The 15085-nt window shown below is 36.4% G+C and overlaps 1 protein-coding gene across 5 annotated transcripts in view; it reads right to left on the bottom strand.

Moving 5' to 3' along the window:
• The window catches only part of LOC142436914 (thyrotropin-releasing hormone-degrading ectoenzyme-like), a 337115-nt gene that overhangs the window by 93811 nt on the left and 228219 nt on the right, over positions 1 to 15085 (bottom strand). For all 5 annotated transcript variants that reach the window (XM_075540257.1, XM_075540259.1, XM_075540255.1 and 2 more), the window contains 2 exons: positions 10837 to 10970; positions 10678 to 10733 (listed from right to left, as the gene is read on the bottom strand). In XM_075540257.1, the coding sequence (XP_075396372.1) occupies positions 10678 to 10733; positions 10837 to 10970 (190 nt within the window). The remainder of the gene's footprint in view (positions 1 to 10677; positions 10734 to 10836; positions 10971 to 15085) is intronic.

Raw genomic sequence — 15085 nt, 5'->3', positions numbered from 1 at the left:
ATTCTTTGAATGTAAACTACCCAACAAAGTTAAAATAAAGAAATCAACATAGTACTGTGAAAACATCCAATAAAATGTAGCCTAGAAAAAGGATTAACATCCCAGATACCCACAACAATGAAAATAAAGTAGGATAAAAGAAAAAACCCTTTGTTGATTTTCTATTATGCTTTAATCCTTCATTAATCAGAAAACACTTCACAGAATAAAAATCAAAATTCACAAATACATTTGGAAGGATGCATAATCACATTTGCTAAACGTTAAAAACTTAAAAGTATTTATACTACCTATTGTATTCGCTTTGAGTTGTGAGGGAATTGGAATTTTTAGGTGCGTGGTTGATGAACCTTTACACTGGTAGAATCTCTTGGAATGTATCAAAGTGTTTATACATTTTGTATCAAATATTCCACTTACAATAACAAATTAATAAGTCATTTTTATAATAAAAGATTGTTCAAAATATTCACTGCAGTCATGATTATAGTACTGAAAAATTAGAATCAAACTCTCCAGACATATTTTTACAAATGAGAGTAGAGAACGAATGCTTTCATATGTAAATATTAAACCCTGTGAAAATACAAAGAATGAATGAGCATATAGTATTAGTACTTTCACATCTGAGGAGGGTTAAATGAGTATGGAGCAAGAGCAAAAGAAGGTTTTCATACTATATTTATGTTTTGTTTTAGTCTTGACAATTAGAAAGCGTTCAGTGGTTACTTATATATTTTAATATAGCCATAAATAAGAATACCTAGAGCAGTTTACTGAAAAGAGTTGCATAGAAGTCGATCCTTTCAACAATCAATGACTGATTAATTCAACAACACACACAAATACAACATTGCACTATGGATTGGAGTAGCAAGCAGTAGTATAAGGATGAGATAATGCACTATCCTCAGGATAAGGCTACACTCATCTAACTCACTCTAACCCACTGCAACCCAGTCAATGCAGACCCACAGCGAGTCTATAGGGCAGCGTAGAACGGTCCCTTTGAGTTTCAAAGACTGTAACTTTTTTTTAATTACTTTTATTGGGGGCTCTTACATCTCTGATCACAATCCATACAATCATCTATTGTGTCGAGCCCATTTGCACGGATGCTGCCATCCTCATTTTCAAAGCATTTTCTTTCTACTTGAGCCCTTCATATCAGCTCCTCATTTTTCTCCCTCCCCCCCTACCCACCACCCTCCTGAACTCTTGATGAGTTATAGATTATTATTTTCATATCTTAAATCTTCCTCTGTTGCCCCTCACCCAGTTTTCTGTTGTTCGTCCCCATGGGAGGGGGTTTATGTTGATCCTTGTGATCGATTTCTCCTTTCTCCCCTCACCTTCCCCTTATCCTCCTGGTATCTCTATTCTCATTGTTGGCCCAGAGGGGTTTATGGATTCCCTGTGTTGCAGGCTCTTATATGTAGCACTGTGCATGTTTTGGTCTAATCCGATTTGTAAGGTAGAATTGAGGTCATGATAGTGTGGGGGAAGGAAGCATTAAAGAATTAGAGGAAAGTTGTGTGTTTCAATGGTGCTCTACTGCACTGGCTCATCTCTTCCTTGTGACCCTTCTGTGAGGGGATGTCCAATTGTCTACCTACGGGCTTTGGGTCTCTACTTCTCCCCCCAACCCCCCACTCCCATTCACATTGAGTATAATTTTGTTCTGGGTCTTAGATGCCTAATACCTGATCCTTTTGACACATCATGATCGCACAGGCTGGTGTGTTTCTTCCATGTGGGCTTTGTGGCTTCTCAACTATATGACCACTTGTTTATCTTCAAGCTTTTAAGACCCCAGATGGTATATCATTTGATACCCAGGCACCATCAGCTTTCTTCACCACATTTGCTTATGCACTCATTTTGTCTTCAGTGATTTTGTTGGGAAGGTGAGCATCACAGAATGCCAGATTATTAGAAAAAAAATGTTCCTGTATTGAGGGAGTACTTGAGTCGAGGCCCGATGTCCATCTACAACCTTAATTCTTAACATATAGATATATGTACATAGATCTATTCCCCTCTCATTATATATTTACATATGTACATGCCTGTATTTAGACATCTATAAATGTTCTTTGCGCCTCCTGGTTCTTTCCTCTATTTCCTTTTACGTTCCTCTTGTCCCACCATCATGTTCATGTTAGGCCTTCATTTGGGTTTAGTAATCCTTGCTGCTACATTGCCCTTGGTTAGGGCCCACTAGGCATCTGAAGTCTTTCTCTCCATTGATTTTAGTTCACTTCTTGTTCTCTTATCCCTGGGTTGGTATCTCATCCCCTTCCTTTCTCCCACCTCCCTTTCTCCAGTATCCCTCCAGAATCATCAGTCCATTCTTATCTTCTCCGAATTGTTTATCCCACCTATCTTATTTAGATAGAAGACATGCAGAGACATTAATAAGCACAAAAACCAGGCAAAGCCAAAAGAGACAACAAAGGAAGTCAAAATCAACAAAACAATAAAATAACCAAAACCAAAAAGAAAGCCACTGATAAAAGTGGAAAAGCCTCTAAATAGTTCAAGGTCTCTTTGCTAGCCTTTAAGAGTGCTTTCTAGTCAAGTCTGATGGGGTCTCACATTCTGTCTCCAAAGTCTATTTTTTGTATTCACTGGAGATTTCACCACTTTGTTCCCCTTGCTGCTCTGTTGCATGCCTTCGGTGTTTCCCTCCAGGGTGATGGGGTCAGACTGGCACATGCACTGTGTCTGCAGTGTTGTCCCCCTTAGCGCTATGGCTCAGTGAGGGACGTTGTGCCTCATAGTGGGGCCAGCCCTATGGTCCTCTCTGTGCATTGTCTGATCTGTGCAGAAATATCGTCCTTGGGGCTTGCTGGGCCAGGATGAGTTCCCCTCCCTCTCCATCCCTTTTCCTTTGTCCTGTGTGCTCTAATCAGATGTGCCCCTCTCCCCAGGCTGTAGGAGAGAGACCAGTCTTCAACCCCATGTGCCAAGATGTGACTACAACATACCGGCATGTACCAGGGAACCGATAGACAGGTGTGCGGGGCCAGCCCCAAACCCAACTATGTGGACACCCCCACCCCTTCGCTAGAAGAATGCACTTCAGAGGACAGCACTGAGACTGTAACTCTTGACAGGAATTGAAAGTCTCATCTTTCAATCCTGTGTAGAAGTTGGTGATTTCAAACTGCTGACCTTTCAGATTTCAGACCAACAGGTAAGCACTATGTCATCAGTGCTCCTCTACCAAGCATGTTGCCAGTTCACACGAAGTATATAGAACAATACAGAATTACCCCCTAGGATTTCCAATTGGCAAATCTGTCTCTCTCTCTCTCTCTCTCTCTCTCTCTCTCTCACACACACACACACACACAAACACACACTGGACTTGCTAAAAAAAATACCTATTCTTGCTGGGGAGGGTAGACAAGGCTTTTTTTTTAAGTAGAACCATTTTTTAAATGAATACTTATATCTTCAATTGACTAAGCAAACGGGGATTTAAGAATTTTCAAATACTGGGCAAAATTCCTATGATTTGGGGTCAGAACAACTGCTGCTCAATTGTTTGAGGTTATCCCCCATCCCTAACTTAAGAGCTGCCCAATTTTTGCTGAGCTGAGTGACTTTTAACCTTGATTTCTCAGCTATACAATTTTGATAGTGACCAGTTCATGAAGTGCTTTTACTGAGAAGTATGAATGAGATCCTTCGAGAATTTCATGAATATTTGCTATCTTCTACTCAGTCTCTTTGAACATGCTTAATGGAGCAGGATGTAGTCAGACTCCAAAGGTTGACAATAGATTAAATAACATAATTAGAGAATTTACTAGCATATACTAAAATATGTATGTCCTGCAAGTCCAAGTAAATGCAAAACATTTCCCCAATTAAATCTGAGTTTGGATTTCTTGTGGTTAGTGCCTCAGAGTTAATTCCAACTCGTAGTGACAAGCACAACAGAAAGAAACACTGCGCACTCTTACAACCTTTCCTGTGTGGGATCATTGCAACCATTTTGGCAATGAAACCCCACACCAAACTCACTGCCATCGAGTTGATGGCGACTCAGAGCAACCCTATAGGACAAGATGGAACCGTGCCTGGAGGTTTCTGAGACTCGAACACAGTGGTGCTCCACCTTCCTAATGCTGTGATCCTGTCACACAGTTCCTCATGGGGGAGTGACCCCCCAACCACAGAATTCTTTTCTTTAAAAAAAAAAAAACCAACATTTTATTAGGGGCTCATACAACTCTTTTTAAATTTTTTCTCAGTTTTATTTATTGATCTTTCTTTTTTTCTTTTTTTACATTTTATTAGGGACTCATACAACTCTTATCACAATCCATACGTATACATACATCAATTGTATAAAGCACATTCATACATTCCCTGCCCCAATCATTCTCAAAGCATTTGCTCCCCACTTAAGCCCTTTGCATCAGGTCCTCTCATAGAATTATTTTCATTGCCACTTCATCACTGTCATTTTGCTACTGTTTTGAATCAGGAGACTTCTGTGAAAGGGCCGTTCCACCCCCACAGGAGTTGCGACCCACAGGTTGAGAACCACTGCTTTAATTCTTCTTGGGAGTATTAAGTCCCAGCTTTCACTCCAGGAGCAGATGGTGATTTCTGGCTGCTGGCTTTACCATTAGCAGGCTGATGAGTGATTACTATGCCACCAGGGCTCCTCGGAGGAGACATTTTGTTCCTGCCAAAGCACTAGCTACTTTGGATTGAAGGTCAGTAATTCTCCCAGATAATCTCAGCGGTGGGCAACTGTGAAATGTTCTAGCAGCTCCTCTGATGCCAGACAGGAACTTGGGTTCATTTTCACAGTTGGAGTTCCCACCTGTAGAAGAGTAAGTACCCAAGTGGTGCAAATAGGAAGCGTTCAGCTACTAACCCAAAGGTTGGTGGATCAAATTTATCCGGAACTTTCTGAGAAGAAGGCCTGGCTATCTGCTTTCCAATGGTACCAGCCTTGAAATATTGATGGAGTAATTTCACTCTGCACATGAGTACCTTTTTCTTTTTCACTCACTCTCAACTGTGGACTAGCCCCTCCTGATGACACGTTCAAAGTACTTGACGTAAGTCTCACCAGCCTTACCTTGAAGAAGCATTTGGTCTGTACTGTTTCAAAGACAGTCTGGTCACTTTTTCTGGCAACCCAGGTAAATACAATATTCTTTGTCAATACCATATTCAAATGACTCATTATTCTCCAGTCTGTGTCCATCTTTCTCATGCACATGAAGAGATTGAAAATATCATGACTTTGATAAGGCACACTTTAATCTTGCAAGTGACATCTTTGCTCTTTAACATATTAAATAATCCTTTTACAGATTTAATTGATGTCTCGATTGCTTCTTTGCATGAGTGTAATTGTGGTATCAAATAAAACAAAATGCTTCACAATTTCAATTCTCCCCACCACCGCCTTCCATTTATCATGATGTCCCTATTAGTTCAGTTGTATTTATTTTTCATTAGGCAGAATTGTGAGGATTTATTTTTTCCTTAGGGAGAAGTACAATCCATGCTGAATGCTGTAGCCTTTTATCTTTATCAGTAAATGCTTCAGGTCCTCTTGACTGCTGGCAAGCAAGGTGTGCCATCTGCATATGGAAAGTTGTTTATGAGCCTTTTTACAATCATGATGGTGCGTTCTTCTTGCAGTCTGGCATCTGGGATCATTTTTCTCAGCATCCCCTTGATTGCCCAGTGACTGCTTCTGGGTCTTTCTATAGGCTCTGCATGAGCGCTATTAAGTATTCTTCGTAGAGTAATCCATAGGTTGTTTTGGGATACACAATCAAATGCCTGTGCATTGTCAACAAACCACATCCATCTGATATCTACAATCATATAGTTCATCTCACATCCTCTTCTCAATCCAGCTTGAATTTCTGTCTTTTCTCTATGTATTGTTATAACTATTTTAAACTTATTATCAGCAAAAATTTACTTTCATGTGATATTATGATTTTGTTTTAATAATTTACACAACATATTAGGCCACTTTTCTTTGGAATGAGCAAATACATGAATTTCTTCCAGTTGGTTGATGGGGTAGCTGTTTCCTATAATACTTGACATGGATGAGGGAGTGTTTCCAGCTTATGGCTAGTTATTGAAATATCTCAATTGCTATTCTGTCCGTTCCTGAATCTTTTTTTTTCTTCAATATTTTCAGTGAAGCTTGGGCTTCTTCCTGTTATACTATAGGTTCTTGATTAAGATGCTACCTCTAAAATGGTTGAATGTGACCAAATTTTTGGGTACAGTAACTATGATTCTTTCATTCTTATTTTAATACTTCCTGCATTATTAAGCATATTTTCCATAGAATCCTTTGGTATTTTCGCTCAAGGCTTGAGTTTTTTCCTTATTTATTTCATTTTGAAAAATGCTGCATGTTGTTCTGTGTAGGATTTCTAACTGAATGTTCATGCATATTCATCATAATGCTTCACTTGTCTTCTTGAGCGAGCCTATAAAACTTTCAAGTCAGATTTTACTTTGTCTTTAATTTTTCCATTTGCTTTAGTTGCTCTATGATCAATAAATAGCAAGGTTCAGAGTCCCTTCTGACATCTACTTTGATGTCTTCTATCTTTCCTGTCTTTTTAATGACCTTTTGCTCCCTTCATCTATGATGCTCATGATGTCATCCCAGAATCATCTAGTCTTTTATCATTAATGATCAGGCAATGCTGCAAGGCTATTATTGAGATATTCTCTAAATTCAGGTGGGATATACTCACCTGAATACTCTTATATTTTTATCCTACTAGACTTGTTCTCATCTTTTTCAGTTTCAATTTGAACTTGCACAATAGCAATTGATGGTCTGTTCCATAGTTTGCCTTGTTCTAATTCTGGATAAGGATACGGAGCTTCCCTATCTGCCTTTCCACACATTGAGGAGATTTGATTCTTGGGTGTTACATCCATGTGGCTTTGTTTACAACTACATATGTTAAAATGAAGGTATCTCATGATCATTTTAAAAATTCATAATTATTGCTCTAATAACATTTGCATATTCCCTGGTGAATTTTAATAAATGAGAATAAAATGGTTTGTTTCAAGTGTTTAAGACTTCCAAAATTAAAATGGAAAGCAATGTTCTGACTCAGTCAACAAGGAATATAAATTAGGGGATATATTTCTAATAATATTCTAACAGACAGACAAAGGTTATAAATATTTTAAATATTACATTTAAAATTAACATGTTAATGAGTGAAAAATATTCACATATTTTCCATTTTCTTTTGCTCTCTGTCTTTAAAATATCACTACTTGTTTTCTCATAAGCATTCTAAAACTTTCAGAATACGAGAAGGTACCCACTAAAGGGAAAAAATAAATGGAATTATTTTTTCAAAACTATAAATTTAAAATTTTTAAATAAAACAACCTTTATCACCTTCAAAGTACTCTCCATTACCCTTAACACATTTGTCATATTTGTGATTCCATTCTTGGAAACATTAAAAGTCATCTGTTCGGATGGCTGACAGTACCTCCCTCATTATTTTCTTCACCTTCTGTGTCGTCAAATTGCTGTCCTTTCATGTCCCTCTGGATTCACGGACATAAAAAGAAGGTGCACAGAGTGAGGTCAGGTGAGTTAAGATGCATGGGGCCAGAGGGGCATGCTGTTTTTTCACCCCAAATTGGCACACTGAGATGGCTACCTGAGCAGGTGCATTGTTGTGGTGGCAGAACCAGAGTCCCATCTGCCACAAATAAGGTCTTTTTTGTGGCACAGTTACTCTATCATTTCAGAACCTCTAAATAGAAAGCTTGATTAATAATCTGACCTGGTGGAAGGAACTCCAAGTGGATTATGAGTCAACATTTTTGTCTTTTTGAGATGTCGACGGATGTCTAGAATGAGTTTTATCATCAATCGGCATTTTACCTTTCTTGAAATAAGAAAAGCATTCATACACTTGAGTTTCTGAAGCATATTTTCCAGGCAGGAAATAAAATTTCACAACTGCATCCTGTTCTCTTACATTGGCCAAAAGAAAAACTGATTTCCAGTGATATTACTTCTACAAAAAAAAAAAAAAATTCACTGAGACCAGAAAGAACTTTCCCAGGTGACGCCACTGGGTGCGCTAAGAGCAAGTTACTCACCTACCAAGAAAAATGCATAGTGTGAAAGTTATGCCCAGTGGGGCTTTTTTCTCCATTTGGGGGGCGGGGGTTCCCCCTCTTTATAGAAATGTCTTTTTAAAGTCCTTCAGTTTTCTAAAGTAAACTTCCCTTTTATTAAAATAAATGGCATTGCTGTTGAAGTGTAGGCTCTTGTCCTTTTTAACAGTATGGGTTCGACCGTCCTACAAGTTGGATGCACACACGTGCCCTGTTAATTGCTAGCAGCGTTACGTGGTCAGGTTCAACGACTTCTCTGATCCTCAGCTTCCTTATTTATAAAACAGTAACAGGATCATTCGACATATAAAAAACAAACTTTTGAAAGGCAAGGATGTTACTTTGAGGACTAAGGTGCCATGGTCTTTTCAATTACCTCACACGCATGTGACCATGATAAGTTGGACACTGAATAAGGAAGACTGAAGAAGAGTCAACACATTTGAATCATGGTGCTGGCAAGAAAATATTGAGAATACAATGCATGTGAAGTGAATAAACCAATCTGTCTCAGAAGATGGGCAGCCATAATGCTGCTTGAACTTCATCTCATTTACTATGGGCATGATGGAGACCCGCCCCTAGAAAGGAATAGCACACTTGGTAAAGCAGAGGAGCAGAGACAAAGACGTCTTGACGCTGTGGTGCAACAATAGGATTGGACATAAGAACAGAGGGGGAGCGCGGCACGGGACTGGCATGTTGTGTCCTGTTTTACATGGGGTAACTGTACGTCAGAACAGACATAAGGGCACCGACAGCAGCAACAACCAATCCTACATATTTCATAAGGCTTTATCAATTATTCATTAAATGAATAACTGTACACAGATTTGTGCCTGGTGCCTTTTAAGTTTCAGGTAATTGTTAGTTCATGATATAAGTTTTCTTCTAGCTACTTTAACTTTCTGTGGTAATCTATTGCACTACTTGCTTGTCTTGATTTTCTCTGGGTGAAATATTGGAGTAAGTGTATGCTCATTGACTTTCTGGATTTTTTGGAACTTCTATGTCGACTTAATCTTTCCACTGTATCTAAAACATACTTTAAAGTCTTTACATCATACTTTCAAGCAAAAAATACCTCTTAATCATTATTTTCACACATCGGTATCTAAGGAGATCCTCTCAATCTCTATTATTTCTAAATGTTTGCCCAATAAGTTGATGTTGTAATATGGAATAATTCTTAATTACCTGGTTGTAAGCAAAAAATGCTTCTAATTAAACAACTGTTTTGAATAAATACAACTGTATTAGACATTTTATTGCTGTTAAATGATCCTTAGTCTTAGCATTCTGTGAGCAGCTATTTTTGAACCTGAAGTTCCACCCAAAATGAGGCACTGACATCAAGTAACAGAAAATATTGATACTGGTTCTTGGCTTCTTTAACAAGGAAACAGCAAAGGCCAGATATAAATTTCTTTTAAAAGAACCACTGAAAGTCCTTTACCTTTTTTTAAATGAGGTTTTCCTTATATATATTATTATTTATTTAATGAGTGCTGTTTTCTGAAACCTGATTCCAAGCTTTGATTTTGCCTCTATCAAAGTAGTTATCTGGGATCGATATTTAGACTCATTGGTTTTGATTAAATACAAAGCTCTAGGGAACTATATGCTTTTTAACATGCAGAAGAAAGTTGCTATGTGATGGGATGTGCACACTGTGAAAGCAGTTTAATGCCCCGTTATGAGACAGTGCCTAATGCACGAGACATCTCTAGGTGGTTTTCACAGTATCATAGGAGAATTAACATAACGAATAATGACAAACACTTAAGTTAAGAGAACCACTGTGTCCTAATCTGTAGCTTGTAAAATCAAATTAGTAAATTAAAATTTGCATGTGAAGCAGTACAAACAATTCAGAACTGAGCTGTTTTACTAGTTCGTCTCCAAACTGAATAAATCACTTGGGTTTATTTTCAAATTATTTAATTTAAATAATTTTATTTAATTATGCAAAGCATAATTTACTTTAATAGTATAACAAATTATGAAAAATATCAATGAAAATGCTACTATAAGATTGTTATGACTCTTTTCTTGAGATGTTTAATCTGCATTTTTAATCAAAATTTGGAACTACCTGTTTCTGAAAGCAATAGCTTTTCATAATGCACCACATTTTAAAAAGATATACTAATCTATGTAAGAGAAAAAAACTGCTAACACTGAAAAGTGTAGTCTATCAAACATTAAATATGGTGCAATGGCCATTTTGTAGAGTTAATTAGTGAAATGGTGAAGCAATTATTAATCTCCAGAGAGGTCAATCGAATTTTCAGTAGAAATTGATCAAGCTTCTTCTGACTCAGAAACACCCTATGGCTAACTATTGATCAAGATTATATGATTATAATTCATATCCCACCCCCAGAGCACATGAAACAAATTATTTCAAAAGATTACTCAAAACATACACGCGATTGAGTTTAATAGAGAAAGTCTCACTAGTGTGAGTCTTGATTGGGTAGTTGCATAGGAAAACACACCTACCTGGCTAGGCTGAAGGCATCGTCGATCAAACCTGCTCGGTTACTGACTGAGAGAACCTATGAGGCCAACCAGAAAAATATTGTCCTGGTTAGAAATTTAGAATTAAAATCCAGGGTTCACATCTGAAAACGGATCTTAAAGATAAAATCCAGAATTTACCTCATGGTTCCTTATTAACTGTTCGATTAATAATCTCCAATTCCTTAGGTCATAGTTGACCCTAAAGTATCTGGTTTGATTGATGTTCCCCAACAACCAGCTTCCTTTGCCCAGAGAAGTGATCCTGTGGTGCTCTACAAACAGCATGTTTTTCAGGATGAAATAGATTTAGATGTTAATGATATATAAAGTATATTTTCTTAATACCAAGGTAAAGTTACTAATAATTATTATTGCTCAATTAAAAGCTAATCTTTCACGTAATCATTTGCATCTAGGATATACCAGTAAATGTTTAGTAGGTTATAACTAGCCTCTATTCCTGACAAAATCCCTATCCCCTACACATAATTGTTTTTTCAACATACATGTGACCTAACATGTACTTGTGTCTGTGTGACATAGACTATATATGCATATAGTATGATTAGAATGAAGGGAAAAGTTTTGAGAACTACATTCTCTTAACGCGTTCAGTAAGAAAGTTATTAAAACAATCGAGCTCATTTATTTCAGAGTCATGGGTGTTCCTTGCCTCTTCCTTGTGCTTTCTTGGAAATACTATAAATAACAGATGATGCAGCATCATCAATAACGCCGGAAAAAGAGACTGCATTTACTTAAGACTCTAATATTTCTACACATAATTAAAAACAAAGATAATAAATTCTGCTTATTGGAATCACCTTGGAAAATAGTAACTTGATTATATTAGCCAGGTAATTCAATTAAAGAAAGCGAGCTGGTAAAAACAATCTTATAACTTCTTACACATTTAACTCCTACAAATATGGTACATATGGAGAATGCTATTCATTTTCAATTGTTTCCTTATTTATTTACAAACCATAGGTCACAATTCCAATGATTTTGTACTTCATTGTGGATGCTTTCAGACCTTGTGTGTCCTAGAACCTGCATACTCTTTAAATAAAATATTTTTAATCTTTGTGCATAAATGTAAGGAAATATATGTAAGTGTACACGTATACATGTATAAAACCACTGCCATGGAGTCAGTTCTAACTCACAGTGACCCTATCGGGAAGAACGGAACTGCTGCTCCTGGTTATGAGGTCAGCTAGCCTCATCTTTCTCTGAAGGAACAGCTGGCTAGTTTGAACCAACTTGCAGTCCAAATGCTTAGCTTGCTATGCCACCGTTTACTATAGCATGTGTTCATGTTCTCTATCTACAAAGCCTCCAGGATTCAGCAGAGCTTATGCTAAAACAGTGTCTCATGCCCAAGGGAAAAATAAATCATTTCCATGATAGCTCACACCAGAAAATGTATCACAGAGACCATGTGCAGCCCATTGGAGTCAGCTTCAGTCCATTGTCAATGTTTTTACATCTCAGACTCCAAATCAGGTTTTCCTATTATTTCCCCAAGGACGCATTCAAACATATAGTTTTTGAATGGAATCTCTTTACATAGAGTCCATCAGAAAATAATTCTACTACCACAAAAGATATCGTGGACAAAAGTGGTCATTAATTGCTCAAAACTGGAATGAAGTGGAAGATTTAGTCCAAACATGCCAGCAAGATGAAGAGGCACCTATTACAGTCCACTAAAATATAATCCCAAACTATTGAAAAAAATCTAATATTTAATGTTTCAAAGCACTGTACTTTGGCCACATTTATATGTAGTACCCGTGCAAACGAGGTTCAGACAGTTGTAATTCAATTGTCCAACACAGCTGAAAATAGTCCATCTCAGGTCTTCCACCATCTAGGCTTCTTTCTAGTCTGGTCTATGCTCCTGACACAACGTGGTATAGTGCTTTTACTATCATAAAATACACATTTTCACATTCCTTCTCTCTTTTTAATTTGAAAGGAGAAATATGACAGTTAAAATAAACTAGAATAGGGGCAAGAAAGTCATGCCCGACTATACATCTATATACATAAATGTTTAAACTTCGATAGCATATTCCTTTTTTAAAACCACTTTACCTATAACCTGATGGACAAACAATGGCCTATAAGGTCCCTTTCAATGCTACAATTCAATGGAAAAGAAATGGTACACATTCTCTTAGGCTGACAATTGATCTCTAGTTTAATAGTGGTATGCAGAAGGAAAAGTCTATCAAGTTCTATTTTAGAGTATGAATGATTTTCTCTACCTATGAGACTTTATAATCTCCTTTTCTTCAAAACTTCAATGTTTATCCACACAATTGCTATAAAGAAGCTTTAGAATATCATCCCCATTTTATGGATGCAATGATGACAAGAGATATAGTTAACAAGAAAATGTGGCAAGTATAAAAAATAAAATTGAAACATTAAGGATACTGTTTCTGTTGATCAACTTTGACTTTATTTTCATGCATCTGTAAGTTCACAATGATCTATTCCTTATAAAATATTAAAATCATGTCTGAATTCACAGAATAAATTGGATCTCCCCACTCCTTAAGTAGTCACTTTATAGGTGATAATATTTAAAATTCAAGCCTCATATCTGATCATATAATTTAGGGTTTTACAGGTTTCAAATTGTCATGATTTATAATTATTAAATATAATTTAAAAGTTATTTCATGCTCATCTTTTATATAAATCTCATGTGATATAATTGGCTCCTGTTTTTAAATCAATTTTATTAAAAAATTTAAATCTATACTCAAATTAAAATAATATGTATGTATAAATGATAAAAGCAATTCTTACCCCTTTTATGTAGTCTGGTCAGTAAAAAAGAAGGAAAGGAAATAAAAGGCAGCCATCTCCTGCTTTTAAGTTTGCCATTATTAAACTGATAACTAAAACCTGAAGGTTATTACTGTTCGTGAATATTTTTATGTCTCTGGTATAAGTGAAATCTGTAGAGAAATAATCCCTGGCAAGATATAGTAATACATTCTTAAATACCTTTTCAGTTCTAGTTAATTATATCCCTAAAATATTCTTCAAATTAACTAATGGCAAGCAATGAATTTTAAAGTGTTCTTTTTCCATGGCCTCGTGATGTACAGTGCATGATGAGAACCATAAAAAATTATGGAAGCTATATTTTGAGGGTCGGTAATAATAATTAAAATTTCTATTTGGAATGTTCCCAAAATGACACAAGTCTTAGGCCATATCAAAACACAGAGCAGTTAATACTTTAAAATATTTTAGTTCTTATCATTCATTTACCACCACCACACACCCAACACACACCCAACACACACACCCAACACACACACCCCAGGACCAAAAGAAGAAGGTGATATATTCTTTACAAACTTGGCTGGCTGCAGATGAGAAGAAATGTCAACCAGGATAACAAAACTGGAAATACACAATAAACTCTGTGATAACTTAGGTGGACTTCCTCCCTAAACTTGTAAGATAATTAAATGAGATAATGTTCTGTAGCTCTTTAAGAGTCACTGGCATACACCCAATGACAAAGTGTTACATAATTAAGAGATCGCCCAGACAGCCTAACAAAACTTTACAATTTTATCCACGGTAAATAAGGGTGTGCTCATGAGAGAAGTATTAAAAATAACAGAAGAAAATCACAGCCCTAGACCTAGCTCTTTACCTAATTTGCCAACGGACTTGATCCAAGTTACCATCAAATTGTAATAAACTCATTTAGAAGATGGGGATTAAAATCATATTGCTTCTAAGGGCTTCTGAGTCTCAAGTAAGCCAATGCTGAAGGCAAAGGTGAGAGCACTTCAGCACTAGTTTAGTGTTTACTGACCTTTCAGAGCCAGTGTCTACTCTATTCTGACTGTGTTCTTTCCTAAAATGTAACTGAATGTATTGCCTTCCACTCTTGGGTAAGCAAATATCCAGTAAATATGCAAGCTATTACATTTATAATGCCTAGATTGTTGGTATTTTCTCAGTGAAAATGAAAGAGAGAAAAAATTTTGGCTGTTTCTAATAACTTAAAAATTGACTTAATACTTTAGGTAGCGTTTTATGTCATCTTTAGAAATAATTATATATTTATCCAAAGGGCTTCAAAAATTTAACTCTCAAGAAAATATGATGATGATAATCAAATTTAAACTTTATAATTAACTATGGCCTTGTGTGAATATATGTGAAATAAAATCTTTACTGACCATGAAAAATTACAAAACATTGATCTGGTTGTTGTCATTAAAATTTGGCATTTTTTTACATGTGTTTATAACAATTGACCAATGCGTTTTTCTCCCTGGCTTAATGCAGATACTTTTCATGTACATTAGTTGTTTGTTTTGAATAAAATAGGAGATAACAT

This window comes from Tenrec ecaudatus, unplaced genomic scaffold (assembly GCF_050624435.1).
Source record: "Tenrec ecaudatus isolate mTenEca1 unplaced genomic scaffold, mTenEca1.hap1 Scaffold_86, whole genome shotgun sequence".
NCBI classification, from domain to species: domain Eukaryota; kingdom Metazoa; phylum Chordata; class Mammalia; order Afrosoricida; family Tenrecidae; genus Tenrec; species Tenrec ecaudatus.
Note: the sequence above shows the minus strand (reverse complement) of the source record. Positions and strands in the feature narration are given on the sequence as shown.